Below are 22,195 nucleotides of genomic sequence, written 5' to 3'. Positions count from 1 at the left end.
TTACTCGTGATGGTGATTTTGGTTTGGCAAGGCTCCTTTCTACAACCAATAATGTTTCCCAAAACCAAACCAGCACGGTTGGAATAAAGGGTTCCCTTGGCTACACTGCTACAGGTAAATAATTATTAAGCTTCCATATCATGATCATAGCTAGTTGACAAGAATCACTAATTGTATTCTTACAAAGTGCAAACTACCAAACTCCTAAATTTGTACTCCAAAGTAAAACATTTTCTAAATTTACACCCACATTTCCTAAAATGTACCCGTTAAAATTTTAAAAATATGAGAGCTAAAAAATGGTCTACACAGTAACACAGGTCACCCTGTTTTTTTTTTTTTTTTTTTCTTTAATTTTTTTACTTTTATATTACATTAGTGTATTATTTTTATTTTGTTTTATTTATTTATAGTATTTTTTTCATATTTTTATTATAACTTCAGGGTATTTACTTAATTTTATATTTGTGGCAAGTGTATTTAGTCAATCTACTTAAAAATTTAGGGTTCAAAATGAGAGAATGTGATTGTTTGGGACACAAATTGTTGCTTTTGATTACAATTTGAAAAAATTGTGGTTGTTTAGGGGTGCAAACTAGAATTTTTAAAAACATAAAATTTGTATATTTTTGAAGTACTTGTCAAGCAGCTATGAGAAATCATTTTCACATTAATTATGCAAGTGAAAAATATGAATTGCAGAGTGCGGGAATGGGTGGTGAGGCGTGAAGACAGGGAGATGCCTATAGCTACGGGATATTTATGTTGGAGATGCTCAGGGGATTCAAGAAAGAGACCCACTGACAAAATGTTTAAAGATGGTTTCAGCCTCCACAACTTCGTTAAGATGGCATTGCCAGAAAGAGTGGAGCGGATTCTGGATATAAACCTTTTCACAAGAGAAGTAAATGACATAGCAAAGGCAACAGAAGAAGATAGCTTCGAGGGAAGATAATCACAACGATACTGAGGCGGAGGAAGAAAGAATCCAGACTAGGAACCTAAGCGCTTTGAGTGCTGATGCACAGAAGTGAATACTTTCAAAACAACAGCCAAGAACTAACTCCCACAGACCTGTCTAGCAGTTAGGGGTGTGCAAAATTTTGAGAATTTCGACTCCGTCCGACCTCCGCTCCGACGCCAACTCCGACGGAGTCGGAGTTGTCGAAATTCGGAGTCGGAATTCGGAACTACTCCGAATAGTGATTCGGAGTCGGAGTCGGAGTCGGAGCTCCTTGTAGCTCCGACTCCGACTCCGAATTTTTTTTTAAACCCAGCTGTAAAACGACGTCGTTTTACAGCTGGGTTTAAAAAAAAATTATTGAACGACACCGTTCCACTTAATATGGAACTGCGTCGTTTCATATGTCTTCCTAAGGAAGCCTTCTCCTCATACGTTCCCCCCCTTCTTCTTCCTTCTCCAGTTCTTCTTCTTCTTCCTTCTCCCTTCTCTCTCGCGTCTCCCATCCTAGTGACTGAACCATCCCTTCTCTCTTGCGTCTTCCGTCCCAGTGCCAGCGTGCCGCCGTTCGTCGTTGCTCCTACGTGCCGCCGTTCCTCGTTGCTCCTCTATTCAGCTTCCACCTACGGTGAGCCCTAAATTTATGAGCCCTAAATTTAATTCAAGCACGTCTCTTATGAATTGGAGCCAGCAGTTGTGATTCTTGTGAATTGGTTGTATTGAATATTCAATATAGTCCCAACACGGCGCTCAAAACCCTGAATTTTACGTATTGCAGACTTGCCCTCGAGCGAGGTGTCGAGCGCAAGTCGAGCACACGTTGTATTGAATATTGGCTCGAGCGCCACGTCGAGCGCAAGTCGAGCGCACGTTGTATTGAACATTGGCTCAAGCGCCACGTCGAGCGCAAGTCGAGCGAACCTCTCTGGATGGATTCTGCTCGAGCGCCACGTCGAGCGCACGTCGAGCGAACCTCTCTGGATGGATTCTGCTCAAGCGCCACGTCGAGCGCATGTCAAGCGAACCTCTCTGGATGGATTCTACTCGAGCGCCATGTCGAGCGCATTTCGAGCGAACCTCTCTGGATGGGTTTTGCTCGAGTGTCACGTCGAGCGCACGTCGAGCGAACCTCTCTGGATGGGTTCCGCTCGAGCGAATGTCGAGCGCACGTCGAGCGAACCTCTCTGGATGGGTTCCGCTGAGTCGAGCGCAAGTCAACCGAACCTCGATGTAATAATACATCGATACAATAATATATTATGATACAATAATACATGTCCTATTGTATAATACAATACCTAGTTTATTTTTAAACTAATTTTTTGCTTCTAATTTAATTTTTTCAGCTTCATTGATTGTGATATGGATCCTAGACAGTGGAGATGATCGTCCACAAAGGGATGTGGCGGATGCCAATGCTACAACTCTTACACCGGTGGGTACTTCCACCCCTAGAGCCACATCTAGGGCAGCTACATCTAGAGCAGCTACATCTTGTGCGAGTAGTCGACTCCCACTCCCAGTTGATACAAAGGATGAGAATATGTTCAACGAAGAGGAGGAGATGCCCATTGAGCAATATCAACCACCACGACCTTCTAAAAAGAGGTCGTGGACATGGGAGCATTTCACCAAAATTCCTGGTGAAATTGCGAACCCAGTAGCAAGATGCCATTACTGTGGATCACTTTGTGGATGCCATTCGAAGAAGCAAGGTACCAGTGTGTTAATAGCACATCTAAATGGTTGTCAACGATATAAGATAGCGAAGGGATTGCAAGCCACTGATCAGACCAACCTCAGTTACCAAACTTCTACAGCCACTGATGGTACACAAACTAAGAAATTGGTCATCCCTCAATACAGTGAGAAGATGTTGAGGGACATGCTTGCAGAGATGATAATTACTAATGAGATGCCATTTACCACAGTCGAGGCTTTCGAAAGTTTCTAAATTTTGTTGAGCCACGATTTTCCATTCCATCACGGTATACAGTGATGCGAGATTGTATGAAGAGGCATGCGAAGGACAAGGAGGAGATGAGGAAGATGTTTATTACCACTGGCCAGAGAGTGTCTTTTACGACTGACACATGGACTTCCATACAGAACGTCTGCTACATGTGTATCACAGCACACTACATTGACAATGAGTGGATTTTGCATAAAAAAATTATTGGTTTTAAAGAAATTGTGGATCATAAAGGTGCATCCATTGGGGCGAAGATGGATGATTGTTTTAAAGAACTAGGGAATTCGAAAAGTGCTGTGTATTACAGTTGACAATGCCAGTGCGAATGAAACAGCAATTGATTGGTTTAAGCGGAACACGACGGTGAGAGATGATGTCATTCGGGCCCACGAGTTTATTCACGTTCGATGTTGTACTCATATCATTAACCTCATAGTTGTTGAGGGATTAAAAGAGGTTCATGATTCCATAACCCGAGTCCGCAACATTGTACGATATGTGAGGGGTTCCCCTCAAAGGCTTGCCAAGTTTAAGGCAATAGCAGAAGATCTGAAGATTGAATGTTCTAGTATTCTGTGCTTGGACGTTCCGACTCAATGGAATTCTACATACATGATGTTGGATGTGGCACAGAAGTACCAAAAAACATTCGAGCGGATGGAGGTCGAGGATGGGGGCCTGAGGTATGCTTTGTTGGAGCCAGCAGGATAGGGGCTCGGTGCGCCGGACGCACATGATTGGACCAGTGTGAGTTATTTTGTTGAATTTTTAAGAACTTTTTATGAGATAACCATGCGGCTATCTGGATCCAAATATACGACTGCGAACTCATTTTTCAACGACCTCTCGGAGCTTCACTTCCAGTTGGAAAATAGTTGTACTGACTCTGCTGGATTGTTATCTGCTATGGCTACGAGGATGAAGATCAAATATGATAAAATATTGGGAGAATATTGAGAAGATAAATAGATTGTTATTTGTGGCTGTGATCCTTGACCCCCGAGTTAAGTTGACCGTTCTAGAATTTTGGATAAATTCCGTCCTCGGGCAGTGAAGGCTGCAGAGTTTATTAAATTGCTAAAAAATGATGTTGATGACTTATATCATCACTACAGTACTAGTGCTCAGTTTTCATCCGTAGTTGGTAGCTCCTCACATTCGAGGCCGACAGGATTCACAGTTTCTTCAGGTGATACTGACCCATCTGTAGGGGTTAGAGGCAATCGTATTATACAGCAGTATCATCAACTCATGTCAACAAGGAATATTATGCATTGTATATCTGAGGTTGAACGATATTTTATGGAAGCTGTCGAGGCACCTAGTGATGTATTTCAGTTATTAACTTGGTGGAAAGTTAATTCCACCAAGTATCCAGTCCTTTCCCGTGTGGCCCGAGATGTGCTAGCCATTCCTGTCACTACGATTGCTTCAGAGTCGGCATTTAGCACTGGAGGTCGCGTGTTGGATGCTTATCGGAGTTCATTGTCACCGTCAACCGTGGAGGCCCTCGTTTGCACACAGAATTGGATAAGTGAAACGCCTATTGGACTAGATACCGTTGGCGTTGATGCCGAGAGCTATAGGCTTGAATCAGGTAAGTTTATATGCTTTTAAATGATGATTTAATTATTTTTAATGTTTCTAACTTCTAATTTTTATGATTTTATAGATCTAATTGTGAACCCTAACATAATTACCGATGATTGAGAGTCTGGAACGGACGCTACTTTAGAGTTGGGATAGAGTTGAGAGAACCTCCTTTCTTGGTAAGAATCAAATTATTCTTTTACCGTATTCAATTTTTTATTATCATTTTTTTTTCATCTATTGATTGCTACTTTCTATCTTCATTTCAGGCATGACCAATGGAACAAAAAGTATTTGAGTGAAATCCATGTTTAATCGAATTGTAGTTATATTTCAAATTATAGTCATATTGTTATTATGTTATAAATGAGACTGTTATAACTTATGACTACATCATACATGTTATTTACTTTTTAAACTATTTATATAGTTATATTTATGTAGTTATATCCCGAGCAAAGACGTGAGATAAGTACTCTTTATTCTATAATTTCTATTACTTATCCATCTTCTCTCAAACGTTTAGAATTTATTATCCAACTGAAATTAATCGAATTATAGAAATTCGTACCATCATTCTTTTTTATAAAATTTTAAATTTATGTAATTTTCAACTCATGAGTCATGAGCACTTTTAATGCTAAATTTCAGGCGGACATAAAATAAATTAAAGATATAATCAAAATTCAGTAACAAAATCAGAACGAATATTTAAATTATTGAAAACTCTTGAATAAACCAAATATTTGTAGATCGTTTCACTTTTTAAAAAAATATATATGTTGCTCACTATCTGAAACGAAATTGAACAATAAAATTTAAATAATAATAAAAAAAGAACAAAATTTCCGAAATTAAGTTCGGAAATTTTGTTCGGAGTCGGAGCTCCGACCTCCGTTCGGAACTCCCTCCGAACTCCGATCGGAGTTCCGATCGGAGTTCGGGGCTCCGACCTCCGATCGGAATCGGACACCGACTACGTTCGGAGTCGGAGTCGGAGGGAAAATTCGGCTCCGACTTTTGTCGGAGTCGGAAGTCGGAAATGACAACTCCGACTCCGTCGGAGTCGGAGCCCACCCCTACTAGCAGCCCCAAAGCATCGAAGCCCTCTTGGCTTGCCTTGCAAATCCTTATGTATATCTAAATCTTTATTAGTCTATCTATTTATATGAAAAATATAATGTATTTCTAAAAATATTAAAATTATTTTTTATAATTAAATAAACAGGCCCCATCATGCTCTACTTCATTTTTTTTACGACTCCAGTGTCGGTCACTCGATCTGGTAGTGGTGGCAGCAGCTGGTGGAAAGAAGCAGCGAGAAGAATTCGTCTGATTGTAGAGGGAAGTACTGCAAGAGGCTTCGGAGAGGGAGGAAGGGATTTCACGTGTTGTGCATTTTCATATTATCAAGTGTGGACAGGTATATAGTATATGAAATAGTGGAGCTACGTGTGGATCTTTAATTGGATGACTGCTATTTTGGAAGGAACAGACCGACCCGCTATAAAATATTCTCTTGGATATTTTGCTCACCGACTTTCAAGTAAAAAAAGAGTCCAAGAAAAATATATGAAATTAAATATTAAACTCATGCGCCTAATCCTCTATAGCAGAAGCAGTAGTAGTTGAGAGGAATCGCATGGGTTAACGTTCGGACCCATAAACAAACAAACAAACAAAAGAGAATAGATCAAACAAGCGGATGGATTCTTTTACAGATATGAAAAGTTTGAGGGGTACATTCGCAAATTTTCCAAGAAAATAAAATAATCTAAAATCAAATAAATCGAAAGAAAAACATAGAAAGAGAAACGTAAGTTGTCCGGTAGAGGTTTCCATTTCTGATTCCCATTCCAATTTAGCTTTCACCAGCGATCATCCATCGCTTTAACCCGAACCCGACGCAGAAAACTAGGGTCCGATGGCGAGCCTGTGGCGGGCCGTGACGGGCCAGTCCGAGAATCCCGACAACTACGATGGCGTGGAGTACTGGTCCAACCCGGAGCGAACCGGGTGGCTGACGAAGCAAGGCGAGTACATCAAGACATGGCGCCGTCGCTGGTTCGTGCTCAAGCAAGGCAAGCTCTTCTGGTTCAAGGAGTCCACGGTCACCCGCGGCTCTATTCCACGTGGCGTCATCCCGGTGGCTAATTGCCTCACCGTCAAGGGCGCCGAGGACGTCCTCAACAAACAGTACGCCTTCGAGCTCTCCACCCGCTCCGAGACCATGTACTTTATTGCCGACTCCGAGAAGGAGAAAGAGGATTGGATCAACTCCATCGGACGGTCCATTGTGCAGCACTCTAGGTCAGTTACCGACTCGGAGATCGTCGATTACGATAGCAAGCGGTGAGATTTAGAAGTCGACTAGCAGAGCTTGATCTTTGTATCTTCGTACATGGATAATTTGGTGGAATTTGGTGGGGTCCCTAAGTTTCTGTTTGTATATGGATTCGGATCGATCCGTGTCTGTGGTCTTTGTAAGGATATTCTCTTTGTTTGGTGATGATCAGTGTTCGGTGATCGGATCTTATGTTGCGGTAAATTATTTATGCTTTTGTTTCTTTCCAAATTTTTGAATCGAGGGTTGAATTTTCGATTTTGTTGCTTATTGTTGGGGGCTTATTTGTTGGGAGCTTCTTTGTTGGGGATTTCAGTATGATTTTTGTGCTTATTTCATGCTTAAATTTCCTGCTTGCTCTCTGGAAATTCTGACTTTTGTTTGGTTGGCAGTTTTATTTCATACTTGCTTGTGTATGCAACTGAATTATTTGTTCATGCGTATGTTCGTATGATATATGCATGTAATTGTGTATAGGCATAAACAGAGTAGCTGATTTTAACTTGAAATGGGAATGGAGGAGCGGTGATACTCTAGCAGTCAGGGACTATAGTAATTGGAACTAATAGCAAGGTGATATCTGTTGCGGTATTTGTTCTTATGCAATTAGACTAGAGTAATTGCGAACTCGAGGAGCAAGGTGCTATCTGTTGCGGTATTTGTTCTTATGCAAGGCCTAATAGCACATGTTGAAGGTAAAGGAATGAGCTTTTCTTACTTTAAGGATGAGGGCTTGTGCATCGAGCAATGTGGCATTTCTGAATATGTCCGGTGTCAGTCCTTGATGGTTGTTCCTGTTTTCTTCATCGTGAAATGCCTCTTTCCTAGGTTTTGAACCTTATTGGTAACGGATTGGCAGTAGGAGGAGAATGGGATCCATAATATGTTAATTTTCCATCTATTATAAGATTGAGATGCCATGGGGTGGATATATGGTAACCACATCATAGATGATTTTTGAATGAAGATATTCGCCATACATTCGTTTCCCTGATATCTTTTACCATCCAAAAATAGTGGTCCTATAAAAGCTTTTAAGATTGTAGCAGTTATCAGCAAAAGCATGAAGGCTCATTACAATGGGATACTTGTACAGCATAACTCAGTCCATGGCTGGTGATATCATACATATGGCTTTGCGTTGCATTACCAATTTACCAGCATAGGACTAAACTAGCATGAGAGCATATACACTTTCTTAACAGGGGATTTCTGAAGGAGATCGTCAGCAATCTGATCTCATCAAGGGTTTCATACTTCTGTTGTTCGAGTAATTCATTGAGATATAGAGTTAGTTTTGTTTGCCAGTTTTGGGACTCAAAGGCCAAGGGAATACCATGATCCCAGAAACAGGAACAACTTCTGCCTTGAAAACATTCACAAAATAGTATCTGCATTTGCCTTGATCTCTCTCTACGGATGCCAACACCAGGAAAAACGTTCTTCTCTTTGTCAAATGTAGAGTTCATTGGTGCTAACCCTCTTTTTCACTCTTTCTGCCGGTGTTTCGGTTGAACAAGCAAGCCCTATCTAAAGGACGGAAAGTATGCACTTTTCCATACCAGAATTTATATGGCCCGTTTCTTTATCGTTCTCTTTTCACTTCTTCATCTATGCCACAGTACATATATATGTGCGAACAGATTTTGAGGGTTTATGATAGAAAAACTTAATGGTTGTATAGGATGAGTAATTATTAGATAAGTCTTTAGAATTATGGATACATGGTACTCTCGCAGTATCATTAAAAAACTGGGTCTAGGAAAAGTACTTTATTCTTCACCTGATTACTTGATGCACGAAACTTTCAGAAGTGCATAGTCTCGCCACGTTATGCACGGTTGACATTGTAAAATAAGAGGGGAAAAATAGGTGACTCGCAATACGAATTGTTTTGCTTGTAACTAGGAGCTGTAAACAAAAATAAGATCATCTGGATTTTAATTCCTTAGCCAGTGATATCTTTTAATATAATGAGTCAACATCCCATCAGAAATAATTCTTGCAGAAATGCTTTTAGAGTGGCTCCATTTTAAGTTGATTATGATCCAACGGTACATTTGGCCGTGGGTGTTCTTAATGCTATGCCTTTCATATTGTGGCAAGAAATACGATAGAATTTCAGGCACAAAATGAGAAAGTAACTTGAGTTCTGTTGAGAAGCTTTACCTTCCTTCACTAGATTTTATTGAGAAAGCAAAAATTATTTAGGTGGGTATCCAACATCTTCTTCATCCACATAATTTATGAACAAAAGTGGATTCGGCCAAGTCAATGGCACGGGCGAGACCTGCTGCCTTGTTCTGACATTCCTGTTGTTCGTCCTCGGGAATACTGTCAGCCACTATACCGGCACCGGCTTGAAGGTTAGCAACCCATTCCTGGCGCCTGGTTGCGTCCTTGTAGAAGTACATTGTGTCATATCGGCTTCCTGTGGGAAATACAATGGTCCTGAGGGCTAGCGCAATGTCCATGTCCCCAGAAAAAGAGACACTTCCGAATCCGCCACTATATGGCCCACGCCTTGCTACTTCCAACTCATCAATTATTTCCATGGCCCGGACCTGAAACGATAACTAATGACAACCAGAAGAGAGAGCGAGAGAGAGAGATCTAAAACTAGCGATCTACTTTGCTCGAGCAGCACGCATTTTTTTTTTTATAAGTACTTCGTCATTGTTTAGAAACAAAATAGGCGGAAGAAGGTAAATGAAGAGAAGTGAATCGAGCATAATAACTCCGAACCTTTGGAGCTCCACTAACAGTTCCAACAGGCAGTGCGGCACGTAGGGCATCCCAGCAAGTGAGATGATCTTGCAACTCTCCCGTAACCTGCACCGTGATGCTTTTGATACTGTAGTGTCACATTGGTTTATAGAGCTTTTCAAAGCAATTTTAACGTGACACATGGAAATCACATGGAAGCAGGCATTATTATCTATCACCATAATCAATATGAAAATTAAAAAAAAAAAAAAATGGAAATTCACCTTTTACCTCAACCTGGGAAAGTCAACAAAGGAATATTATACAAACGCTACATATGGCAAAACACTCATACTGCCAACAAAAACCAAAACAAACTGATTTCAATTCACTTGATATTCGAATGCCATACCTAATTCCATTAATCACAAACCAAACACAGTGGAAGCAAGGTTTTTCGTCCACATAAACTGAAGTAGACATTTATATTTTATTACTGTAAACAAAGTGCAATAATTGTTTCACCTTAGGGCTGATAGTATTCAACTCGAAACTGGAATACACATCCCCAACGTTTAAGTTCTGCAGTTGCTCACTCATTTATTTGAGGCACCAAATATTATATATATATATATATTTATATATCATGTGTTTCCTAACTCAAGGTTTCTGTCCTACTCAACTATCAAGTAATAGAGCAAAACCAGGACAGATGACACAGTTCATCTTACCTATGCTTTATGCAGATAATCACAAGAAACATTTCATGTTTCAATTTCAAACAAGAAGAGACACAAAAAGAGCAGATCTTACTGTGGAGCTTATGTGCATCACATGGGAATACCGTTCAATATTCATAAGCTTTTCCACCTTCACGGAACCATATTTGGAGACCTAAATCAAGAATCCATGTCAGAAATACCAGTTTTTTGCAACTAACAGAAAAGTCATTAATAAGAAGTTATGCCCTTTCTACTGCAACATAGAAGAGAAGATATGTTTACTCTTAACAATTTTCATGATCCACGGACCACAACCATGGGTCCATTCATGAAGACAATAAGCAATTATTCATGGGAAAGATAATAAGAGATTTGTAGCTTTAACAATGAAGCTTCAGGTTTTATATTTCCTCTTTAATTGACGAAGGCACAACATGATATAACTAGCAGCTTCTAGAAAATAATAAGGAGAACTAAAACACAAGATATCCAACAAGAAGCTTTTCAAAAGCATAGACTAAATTAAGCACAACTAATTGCTCTTAGCAGATGGATATTATACAGGATAGATACACAATGGAAACAAACTATTGTACCATTTAATGGCTTCAACTGATTACAACTTCAAATATGTCATTTTAGTGACAAAGGAAAGAAAGATGACAGAATAAGAAGGCAATTACAAGGAGTAAATTTAGTAATGCAGCCAACACAAACAAGTTAGAGAGTCTAGAGCTTTAAAAGTTGCAAAACTGTCTAGATTATTAGGAAAAGATTTAGCAGAATTAGAAACCTTTCCAACATCATTTCGACCCAAATCAACTAGCATGATGTGTTCTGCACATTGCTTTTCATCATTAAGCAGCTGAACTTCTAACATCTGATCTTCATTCTTTGTCTTCCCCCTTCTTACAGTTCCAGCCAACGGTCGGTTGACAATCTTATTCTGTCATGCATTATAAAGATGGATATCCTTGTTCGTAAATAGTTAGAGAATAAGAACAATATTGGAGTTAAGAAAGGAGCTGGTCCTTTTGTTTGAGGATTTCAAATCAATGAATTCCCAAATGATTTGTGATAGTTTACCTTCCTTGCACGTGTAAGAATTTCTGGACTTGAAGCAACAAGAATGCATCCTCTAGCCTGATGGGGAACAATATAAACAAAAAAGAAAGAAAAAGTTCAGAACAACTTAGCAAACTCATAAAACCAGGATATTGCAATTACAAAAGGTTTAAGAGATACAGACTTGTAAGTAAGTCATATATGGACTTGGATTCACAACTCTCAATGCTCTATATACTTCAAATGGGTCTGCAAATGTTCGGCGCTCAAAACGTTGACTTAATACGACCTGGAAGATATCCCCTGCCAGAATATGTTCTTTGGCCTGTAGTACAGCCTTCTTAAATTCTTCGCTTGTCATGGTTGACTTATTTAAAGAAGGACCAAAAAGGTGAGTTTCTAATTCCACAAAACCCGAAGCAAGCCTTGGGCTGTAAAATTGGGAATCAAACAAAAAATTTATAAGGTAACTTTACTACCTCCAGTATTTTATAGAAAGAGCAGCAGTCACTCACGGTTCGGTATTTTGTACTCTGGACACCAATACTTCCAAGCGTTTGACTCCATCTTTATAAGCCTTCTCAACAGAGGTGTATCGATCCAATCTTACCCAGTGAATAACATATGCTTTCTAAACATGAACAGAACACCAAGAGGGGCTAAATGGTTATGTACGTGACATTTCTGAGCAACATGGAAATCTTAACATAGAGTTTTATTAAAAAAGGATATGAATGTTACAAAGGGTTCAAACGAAATCTTAAACTTTTAAATGGAGAATAATGTATAACCACAAGTGGGGTACTTGAAACATGATACACACAGAAATTCAAAACATATAATGGGTATAACTGGTGAGAGGTCACATCATTAGTGCAAAAAAAAAAAAAACAAGATACCTTCTCAATGTGATCAAAAACAATCACATCATCATACAGGCCAAGATGTATATCAGCAAGGTTTCTATCATCCTTTGGAGCCTTTGAGAAAGGCAGCTTTTTTTTCTCCATGTAACGAACTGTGTCATATGAGAAGTAACCTACCCAGCCACCTATTCAAGACAGCAATTAACCACTAAGCAAGGTAAAAAAAAAAAAGCCATTAAGCAAGGTTCGTCAAAAAGAGGAGGAATGAGCAATTGCATCTTACTTCCAGTGTCGGACAACCAAGTGAGTCCCAGCGCTAGAATTTATAACAAGATGAACTAAACATATGTTCAGTTTTTAATATATGCAGCATGCCATGAGAGAATCTTGATTAAAATATGAACAGAACTTGCATATTTATATATCTCTAGCATTTGGGGATTCATTATTACAACTATATGCTTCTATGCACATACACCCACCCACTTGGTGCATCCCCTTACATGTACAAATGATGATGTCTGTATCTTACATATTTCAATGATTTGGTACAATTAAGGAAACCCAATTTGAACTCAAGGTTCCCCATTAATGACAAATTTTAAGCAATGATTATACAGCTACTTGATCCTCACTCTCTTTTGAGATTTGACCAAACAAAGGGTTTCAAGTTATTTGACACATTAATTCCTCTAATGGATACAATGCCATATTCCTTGGAGCTTAGTAAATTCAATGGCTATTACAGCCAAAAGTTGCCAAATGACACTTCGTAGTCATAGATCCCAAGGACAAATGTTCAGCACCATAATGAGGATGCGACAAACATGCGTTCTGGAAGAACTACAAAATTTGTCGTCACAACAGAATATTACTTTTCTTAGAATATTCTTTCCTTTGACCAGCCTCAAATGATCGCCAAAGCCGATAACTCCAAACCCTGAGGACCCGACAAACCAAACGTATGTTTTGGAAGAACCTAAAAGATCTGCAGTTTCAACCGAGTAGTACTTTTCTTAGCATTTTCCTTCTTTCTTTTGAACTGTCTCAAATGATTCCCAGTGCTAATAATTCCAAAACCTGAGCTTGCCAAAAAGCAGTATGGTCGGCCATAATGAAAAGTTTTTATTCTTTCTTCTGAGAACCTGATTTTACTCCTACATCTATCCCGATTTGGTTATTGACTTCGTTAGAACAGGTTTATCAGTTATACATGTGCATGCATGTATACACTGTATGCATATGTTGTAAGCTATGGACGTTACAAGAACAAATGCACCGCACTACCATATCAGTAATAAGCAAAAACTATTTTTCTGTGCACTTCCATTTCAGCTCAAACATAGCAAGTCCGAACAACCAACTTTCAACCTATGCGAGTAATGTGGCTTCCAGCAAAATCTTTTTCTTTTTCTAAAGTAAGATAATTTTGTTAAAATCCAATAGGAGTTACCAAAAAAGTCATGATCCGGTCATACTTAAGATTTTAATTTTATGGAACACCAGTCATCAACAGAATTCTGATAACGCTATGTATTTTGAAGTTCATCAATAAGTTGATTATTGTGGACACAGATTATAGACAAAGTTATCTTCTCGTACCACAAAATGTATTTGGAAGTTCATCAACAAGTTGAGGTTTCCAGTCCTCTGAGATTCTTTTTGGGATCATCATTGGATCTTCAACAACCTCCTCGGTCAATCGCCCTTCCTCATGGTCCATTATGGTAACGTTATTTTCTTTTGCCACTATTTCCATTGTTGGCTGAGCTCCAATTACACTATAACGACCCTAGTACAACCAATGCATTAGTGATTTGTAATATGATATGGAGAGACTCGTAAATTCAAGGCCAAGAAACAAAAATTTAAACCACAACTTACAACAATTGAAGCAATAGGATGGGGCTCCACCGACTCAAAAAGAAAGCTTGGAGCCTCCCGATCATCTTCTTTAACCAAGCACCGATAAGCTATAACTGGAGTAAGCTGATCCGAGAATATGGTTCGGTGAAGTGGAATTAGATTTGCATGTTTAGCCACTTCCACGAATTTTGTCTCATTGTCAACTGAAATAACAAAATCAAATTCCTTATAACTGCTTCTTTTAAACAAGAAAAAAATTTCTGTACTGAATTCTAAATTCAGTTGCTTCTGATGTTTGAAATTTGTATAAATGTGATTCAGGATAATCGACATCGCCACTCCTCCAAGCCTATTCAAATTAGCAAATCAGTTGAACACTTCTCTTCTCACTAAGTATTAGCACAAATTATAAAAACCAAGAGTGTTAAATAACCAATTGTCCAAAAGCTGAAACCGGTAGGAAAACGTGAACTAAGTTATTTAATTTATATTTCAACAAGGATAAAACATAGTATCGATTTCAAGATGTTTGATTTGTTTCTTTTCCGAGCTTTTTCCTTATTTGGATAGCTAGAAAATATAGTAAAGAATATAAAATGAAAATCCTCAATGTTACTTTTTATAATTGCTGAAACATTGAGACATAAGCTGCTAAATTGCTTTTATCATTGAAAATCCGAAAACAACAATCGGAATAATTGATAGATAGGAATACCAAAAAAAAAACAAAAGAGAAAATGAAACACGCAAACACTTATAACTAAACGTTTTTCAATAACGTATTTGGATGTGTCCTTGTTTTTAACCAGAAACTCCACTTGATAAAGCTTAATAAAAATGACTCGCTTCGTTCAAGCAATATTTTCCCTTTTCCAAAAACAAGGGTAATTTCATTCCGCGGCAAGAAGCTCGGGACAGAACATTTCCGTTCCTTCCTTTAATTTCTCGGCGACCAACAAGAGTTTAAACAACACCGGGAAGCGTATCAATTACCTAAAGACGAGGACGAGCTTGTTAGAGAGCAGCATTTCACTGTAGGGATAAATGCAACTGAGCTTGAGCTTCTTCTACTGACAATGGCGGGGACGGGTAGTGGGGCCAGAGAGCGCCCGCGGCTGGACGGAAGCAAGCAGTGAGAAAGACCGAGGCTCTGCATTGTGACGGAAATCGTCGAAGAAACCGTAATAGCGACGGGAGGAGGAGAGAAGACGCTTCAGAAATTGGAGTGGTGCTTTGGGGCCTCGCTCCGACTTTTAAACTGAAACGCTCGAAAACATACAGTAGAAACTGAAAGCCTGCCTGCGAGGCATCTGTATTCCGTACCCCTTGGTGATTGGCTTGGGACACATATGTCACATGTGCAGTTGTCAGTTGTGCATGATCTCAGACTTTTATTTCTTAATGTCCTTTTATCCTTATCAATATTTTCTTTCTCTAAAAAATAATAATCTCTTTATTTTTTTCAACAGAATTTCGTAAGGTCGGTATGAAAAATTGAGATTAATTTAGTTTAATTTAATTTTAAGTTAATTTTAATATTTAAATACTCAAATTTTAAATAATTTAATTCAAAATCTTGAGATTCATAATTTTTTTTAATTTTTTATAAATACATTTAAAATCATTTTAATATTCAAACATATCTAAATGTATTTTTTATAGATTTCACAAAACTTATTTTATTATTACAATTGTTTATTATTTATAAAAAATTTTAACTCTTCTCAATTCAGTTCAATATCTAAACAGGTAATGATTAGTTCAAGTTCTTTTACCATGAAAAAAGAAAAAACAAAATCCAAAAATCTAATGCGAGTGTGAGTACGTAAGATTTTATTTGAATAGTTCAGATTTTGACATTTATTAGCATCATCAAAGGTAATTTGCATTTATTATTTTACTTTCAAGACGGCTTAAGCAAAGATTTTACCTTTAATTTCTATTTTTATTATCATATAAAAATAATAGATGTAATTATGTAAAGATTTATGATTATGGAAGGATTGAGTCTGACTCCAGCCCACATTGCCTAATAACAGTAATGGTCTCCTTATGTCGATATCAGTTGTACTACTGAATTTTTAAGTAGACATCCGCAAATTTGTCACGGTTTCCTTGAATGAAAAGCCCACGATAGATCTTTCAGTTCCCGAAAGCGTTTTACAAAGACCGTTAAAAAGATATGTTTTACAAATATGAAAAGCATGACCAAATATCCTTTCACCTTTTTTTCCAGTGGAATAATATGTGTCATATTTATCAAATTTCAAACCTGTTACATAATATAAATGGTTAGAGAAAATGCTAGATTGCTAGCTGGTTTTGTCTCTTGGATTTAATTTTGACTGCTCATGTATTTTAATTTTTTTTAATGATTAAAATGTGACTACCAATGATTTTGTATTTTTTTTTTAAATATTTAAAAAAGTTTGAAAGAAAGTCAAGCTCCAGAACAGCCACCATCAGGTTTTTCCGATGCCATCACGAACAAAGTCGAGCTCCATATGGTATGGTTACTCGTCTTCTCCGTTCTTCTACAAGGCATTGGAATAACAGTACCTGGAGAGATAGGAACGCACTTCCCCTTTAATAAAAATAATAAATAATTCATAAGATGCAAGATCGCAATACTTTTAAGAAAAGAAAGCATCTATCTTACAAAATATACAAATTCCTTCTAAAAAAAGTAGCCATGACTCGGTAGTAGAGAATATTGATCTTCCTTGGGTAGAGAACTCCTTACTATTTTGTGATTTTGATGAACCGCAACTATGTCTCGGACGAAGGAAAGGAGAGTTGACTCGAAGAGATTTCCGACGGGAGAGTCATATGAGAGGCAGGGAGACGTTGAATAGAAGATGCTATTGATGTTAAAGCAGGATGAAATTGGGTGAAGATGCGTCTATAATAAAACAAGGACAGCGATACAAGGATCAAGACTTCAACGGAAGAACGACCCATAAGTATAAATACATTTTTATTTTTATTTTTTCTTTAATTATTGTTTATACATCTTTAAATATTTAAAAATATATAAATTTATTAATATTCACTTCCTTAACCATTAAATAAAAAAAATTAAAAATTAAAAGAATTCAATCAATCACTTTTATCGAGTTGGCTATCATTTTTCATAAAATAATAGAAGGCTGATGTGTTAAATGTTTTTTCAATGTATAATTCTATATACAACTGCCCCTCCATCCCGGCACCCTGCATCCCCGCCTTGGCATCGGCTCCCACGCTGCGAACAAAAATGACGTCGTTTCGTTTATTGCCCATTCCCCTTCATTTCACTACACCGTTTCATTTTGTTTTTGTCATTCCCCTTGGTTCCCCCTTTCCCCCCATCGATCTCCACCTAGTTGACCCTGTAGTTCTTCATCTTCACTTTTAGTAGAGCTATGTTTCCTGCCTCTAGTTGAAAAATTATAGTTTTATGAGGATGGACAATAAATGGGTTTTTTTTCTGTGTTCGTTGTTATAACTTATTGTCAATGCAAACACTTCTAAATTTGGGATTTTGGAGGATTGGGACGAGGTTGGTATTAGTGTTTTTTTATTATTTTTATTTGTGATTTTTTGTGTTTCTTTAATCATTGTCGAATCTCTAAACAGTTGCATGTAGATGAATGTGAGGAAGAGAGTTGTGTACATGTGCTTGCTGTGGCTAATGATAATTTATTTCACTAAATTTTTAATTTTTTTTGTGAAGTGCTATTAGGGTTTTGATTTGGATTTACGTCTTGCTCTACTCGAAGATTTCAATTTTAGGCTAATAGGGCCAAAGATTTGCATGAATGCTTCATTTGGAGCCACCTCCATGCATGAATGAAAGACAAGTTGGCCTCTGTGATCTAGTAGATTCTTCGATCTCTATCACAATTGCGGGTAGTTTTTATTTTATCCGTCTTCTTCTACTCTTATAAATTGATGTAATTTCTTATGCGAATGATTTGATTTTCCAAATGCAAGTTTTGGGTTTATCGAGGTGTTATATGCTACTGTTATATGCTACTGTTATATGTGGGCAGAATGTGAATAATCAAGAATGGATAATTTGTGATAATATCATATGTGAGTAAAATGTTATATTTTGACACAATGTTATATGTGAGCAAAATATGTTTAGTGATAATTTTGGGAAGCAATTATGTTGTTGGATTGTGAAAATAAAAATAAAAATAACACAATTTGTTGCTCAACTAGGTACGCTAATTGTATAGATTGTTGGATTGTAAAAATGAAAATAATTGTTGAAGATTATGAAAATAAAAATAAAAAAGTATTTAAACAAATAAAAAAATTGTATTAAAAATGAAAATAAAAATTAATAATATTTTATCATTATAAAAAATGTAATGCCTAATTTAATATGGAGTTCAAATTTTAAATGATTAGTGAAAAACCAAAAAGTTAGGTAACCCAATTTTAAATTTTGAAATAGCTAAGAGCACTCTCAATAGTTGTTGTAAAATATAAAAGATAGTCAAAAGTTCCTTCTATTACATTTATTTTATTCCTCTAGACAATTTTTTATTATTTCTCTCTCATTTAATCCTCTTTCCTTTTTAATCCTTTTATCACTTTTGCACAAGCCTCACTCTCTTATCTGTCATCTACTCTCTAATACTCCGTTTATAATCACTTCGACTTTTATGCATGAGAAGTTTTGATATTGTTAATAATAAAGACAGATATATATATATATATTTTTATCTTTTTACTCTTTTTTTAAGTAATTTAAAATATTATATTATACATAAAGAAATATTGTAAATATTAAAATATATGATATATAGATAAATATTTAAAATATATGATGTGCAGAGAATATAATATTTGAAATAAATAAAAAAATTAAAAAGTATAATATTTAAATAATATAAAAAAATAAATAAGTCGATATATAATATATTGTAAAATTTAATATATAAAATAAAAAAAAAAATTTTAGTGAAGTATTTAAAAAAAAATGGTAAAGAAGACATGAGAGTGCTAATCCAGTTATCACTGTTATTTCCTTCGATGGAAAGCTAAGCCTTGGGAAGTGGGAACGATTCAGCACCGTACTGTACCAAGTGTCAAAAATCGACGGAGACAGTGATTGCTAATCCTGCTTTATTCTTACTTTTATTTTACTTCAACTAGGACCAGAGGCCTCTCTTTTTCTCTGTAATCACCAGCTTTCAGGCCATGGCCGACTCGAACTCCTTCGTCTTTGGAACATTACCAACTTCTTCTGCTTCTTTTTCTTGCGGTAATCATCTCTCTCTCTCAAACACACACTCGCTAGTGATCCAACTAATTATAATACCATTCTTACAATTTTCCCATAATCAGGAACAGTTGACGTCAAAGCCAAACTCCGCCCTCGGAAACGTACAATCGTGGCGAAAGGTGGTAGGAATCGCTGCTCTTGCGGGGCCAACACCAAGTCCTCTACAACAAATTCAAATTTTTCAAATTCCATTCTTACGACTCCGTTTTCCAACCCCTTTTCATCATCACATCCTCCATCAACGAATTTCCCTGCTTCGATTTCTTTCGGATTGCAGTCTTGTAACAGTATGAATTTGACGGTGTTTATGCATGCATTTTCCAGCTCGTTTGTCACCCACGGTAAAACACTTTTGTCATTGTCTACAAATGCTAAACCAATCACTGTGCCTGGTGGTTAGTGATCATCTTGTTTGTGGATCGAACCTCTGGGTGTTTCGTGTGTATGTGTGTATTTCGTTTCGTACACGGTACATCCAAGTTAATTTGTCTAATAATATTCCACTATCTTTTTAAAAATTTTGTTTTAGATAAAAAGGTCATGCCATTGAGCTCAGATAAGGCAGAGAATTCACGGAAAGACGCTCAACCCAATCAGCAAACAATTCAGAAAGAGATCGAGACGGCTCCAGAAACTTCTGAATCTGTTTCGTCTCGACGTTTACCACTGATACCCATTTCGCGAATTCGGAAAGGCATCCCTCACAGTCCTCACTTTCTTCAGCTTCGGAGCTACTCTGAAGTGGCAAGGAAGAGTTTGATGGCCGGGTGGGATCGAGCATTTGAAGAAATCCATACTCTGATAGCAAATGATTTCTGGGTTAGGTCCAGTGAGCTATGGAAGACTACGGAGGAGCTTCAGAGTTTGGGATACAATGTGTTTCGACAGAGGAAAAGCTTAGTGGAACTAACCGAGGTGATGGAGGAGCTCCATCTGTACAAAATGTGGATTCGGCGATTGAAGAGCAAGGCCGAGTCTCATAGAATGGAAAAGTGCAGGCTGGAGAGTGTGATTTTGGGCCTACTGAAAAGTGCTGAGAGAGAGCAGGCTGATTTAGTGGAAATGCTGGAAGAGGTGACAAAGATGGAAAAAGACGCGCCCAAATTTAATGGTGCCTTTGCTGCGTTAGCCATCGAACCCATGTAGTCTAGAATTATCCGTCGCTAGTGGTTAAGTGGGGTGCAGCCTTGCAGCCTCTCACTATAACTGGGCTTTTCGGGGGTCTTTTAGAGCTTTCTTGGATCTCGGTTTTGTTGAATGTAGCAAAGGGCTAATACAGAGACGCACAGGGCCCCGTTTGTAATTTTTATATGAACTGTATGAGAAAAATTTCAACTAATGCTTCATTACGCCTAGAAAGAAGGTATTCTCGTTTTTAAATTATTTCTTGAAAGATGATGATAGGCTTATTACCATCTTATCACTCTTTTATATTTGAATTTTTTTATTATTATTTTTAAGTATTTTTTAACATCCTTAATTATTAAAAAAAAAATTAAAATAATTTACAACTTCTCACTTTCTTAATCATTAAGTAAAAAAAAATAAAAAATAAAAATGAGTGGTATGAAGTAGGGAGCCTATTATTATCCTTTCTTAAATGAGCAATATTACACTTTATTATAAATTTTATCACTTTTAATCACATTTGTTAATATGATACATTTTACATAGTTGTGTACCACTTAAATAAATAAAAAAACCAATTAAAATGATTTATTATATCAACAATGTATGATTAGGATGACAAAATTTAAGATAAAAAACGTTACTTATCTTTAACATTGTTTCTTGTTCCAAGGGAGCAAGAGAGAAAGTTAGTTAAACATGATTTTGGGTAAGCAAGACATAATCTATTTCGTGGGCATAATTTGGGTGTCATGGAAGGTTAGAAATAAATTTTACTTTACATTATGGTTAGACGGTTCGAAAAAGAGAAGGATTAATATGCTTTTTCCATTTTTGAACCATATTTAATATTACTTTTAATATTAGATTTTGTCATCCTGACTGATAGATTTTGAATCATATATATATATATATATATATATATATATAATGTGGGGCACATTTTAAATCGCTAATATTTAAAAGGTTAATTAATGAATTTACATAAATGTGCCACATTAGCAAGTGCAGCTGAGAATGACAATATTTACTACCAAAAGCTTCATATCTAATCAACCCTTGAATAAATCGCAAAGAAAGGAGCAAACCTTTATTCGTAGGAGAAAATTTCCGGTTGTAAGTGTAAAACTTCTTAAAAGAATAAAGAGATCTATAGAAATTTTTACCATCGGCTATTTGGGTTTGAGAACTAAAAAACCTATAAAAAAGAGTAGAAATTTTTCTGTAGGGAAGGGACTTCTAGTCTTTTTACCTTAGAACTTTTTGTTGGTTGAATTAATGGAAAACACGAGCCCATTTACATATGCAAGACTAGGGACTCTTACTTATTACTTCTACAACTTTTGAATTACTCTCATTATTGCATCCATAAAAAAATAGCAAGGGTTAACCACTTCATTTATTAAGGGCAATTACTTATACTTGATAGATGAAGTGAATTTTCTTAGATGAAGTGAACCACTTTAGGGAAGACAAATGGTTTTTTAGGAAAACCAAACCAAAAGTCTTAGAGCACTAGTATTGGTTTCTCTATATGCATCTTCAAAATCACATCTTTTGAATATTGATTTTGCATATCAAGAAAAACTCTCATATTGGATTATGCATTTTTGAACCAAATAATAGGAAAATATTATTATTTTTATTATTTTTTTTATTTTTTTTCTTAAAATTATTATTTTTATATATTTTAC

At 36.8% G+C, this 22,195-nt stretch overlaps 3 protein-coding genes across 5 annotated transcripts; 2 read left to right on the top strand and 1 right to left on the bottom strand.

Moving 5' to 3' along the window:
* Positions 1 to 6,159: 6,159 nt before the first annotated feature.
* Positions 6,160 to 8,455, top strand: LOC121249668 (pleckstrin homology domain-containing protein 1). 2 transcript variants are annotated; one of them, XR_005937641.1, is made up of 3 exons: positions 6,160 to 6,875; positions 7,345 to 7,440; positions 7,508 to 8,455. XR_005937641.1 is itself a non-coding variant. In XM_041148443.1 (2 exons), exons 1-2 carry the CDS (start codon positions 6,448 to 6,450, stop codon positions 7,361 to 7,363), a joined length of 447 nt encoding a protein of 148 aa, XP_041004377.1. In that variant the 5' UTR covers positions 6,160 to 6,447; the 3' UTR covers positions 7,364 to 7,455. The 2 variants fall into 2 exon arrangements, 1 of the variants encoding a protein (XP_041004377.1); XM_041148443.1 differs by lacking the exon at positions 7,508 to 8,455 and having other exon boundaries at positions 7,345 to 7,455.
* A 565-nt stretch (positions 8,456 to 9,020) lies between these two features.
* On the bottom strand, positions 9,021 to 15,386 carry LOC121266120 (anthranilate synthase alpha subunit 1, chloroplastic). Its single transcript, XM_041170219.1, has 11 exons — positions 15,086 to 15,386; positions 14,111 to 14,295; positions 13,829 to 14,018; positions 12,260 to 12,411; positions 11,876 to 11,991; positions 11,545 to 11,791; positions 11,382 to 11,438; positions 11,089 to 11,241; positions 10,387 to 10,467; positions 9,613 to 9,699; positions 9,021 to 9,431 (listed from the first exon to the last, which is right to left on the bottom strand). Exons 1-11 carry the CDS (start codon positions 15,246 to 15,248, stop codon positions 9,099 to 9,101), a joined length of 1,764 nt encoding a protein of 587 aa, XP_041026153.1. The 5' UTR covers positions 15,249 to 15,386; the 3' UTR covers positions 9,021 to 9,098.
* A 3,751-nt stretch (positions 15,387 to 19,137) lies between these two features.
* LOC121248006 lies at positions 19,138 to 20,684 on the top strand. Of its 2 annotated transcripts, none has more exons than XM_041146460.1 (3): positions 19,138 to 19,352; positions 19,442 to 19,660; positions 19,903 to 20,678. In XM_041146460.1, exons 1-3 carry the CDS (start codon positions 19,289 to 19,291, stop codon positions 20,517 to 20,519), a joined length of 900 nt encoding a protein of 299 aa, XP_041002394.1. In that variant the 5' UTR covers positions 19,138 to 19,288; the 3' UTR covers positions 20,520 to 20,678. The 2 variants fall into 2 exon arrangements, with proteins under 2 accessions (XP_041002394.1, XP_041002329.1); XM_041146395.1 differs by having other exon boundaries at positions 19,141 to 19,352; positions 19,436 to 19,660; positions 19,903 to 20,684.
* The last annotated feature ends 1,511 nt before the right edge of the window (positions 20,685 to 22,195 follow it).

The sequence above is a fragment of the Juglans microcarpa x Juglans regia genome, chromosome 1D (assembly GCF_004785595.1).
Source record: "Juglans microcarpa x Juglans regia isolate MS1-56 chromosome 1D, Jm3101_v1.0, whole genome shotgun sequence".
Classification (NCBI taxonomy): Eukaryota; Viridiplantae; Streptophyta; class Magnoliopsida; order Fagales; family Juglandaceae; genus Juglans; species Juglans microcarpa x Juglans regia.
Note: the sequence above shows the minus strand (reverse complement) of the source record. Positions and strands in the feature narration are given on the sequence as shown.

Bases quoted from the DNA above. Each gene is read 5' to 3' on its own strand.
- LOC121248006 (XM_041146395.1), top strand. From the start codon at position 19,289: ATGGCCGACTCGAACTCCTTCGTCTTTGGAACATTACCAACTTCTTCT. The intron at 19,353-19,435 runs GTAATCATCTCT...TCCCATAATCAG, and splicing joins TTCTGCTTCTTTTTCTTGCG to GAACAGTTGACGTCAAAGCC. The intron at 19,661-19,902 runs GTATGAATTTGA...ATTTTGTTTTAG, and splicing joins CGGATTGCAGTCTTGTAACA to ATAAAAAGGTCATGCCATTG.
- LOC121249668 (XM_041148443.1), top strand. From the start codon at position 6,448: ATGGCGAGCCTGTGGCGGGCCGTGACGGGCCAGTCCGAGAATCCCGAC.
- LOC121266120 (XM_041170219.1), bottom strand. From the start codon at position 15,248: ATGCAGAGCCTCGGTCTTTCTCACTGCTTGCTTCCGTCCAGCCGCGGG. The intron at 11,439-11,544 runs GTCTGTATCTCT...GTTCCCCATCAG, and splicing joins CATATATGACTTACTTACAA to GCTAGAGGATGCATTCTTGT. The intron at 10,468-11,088 runs GTTTCTAATTCT...TTCTTGATTTAG, and splicing joins GTCGAAATGATGTTGGAAAG to GTCTCCAAATATGGTTCCGT.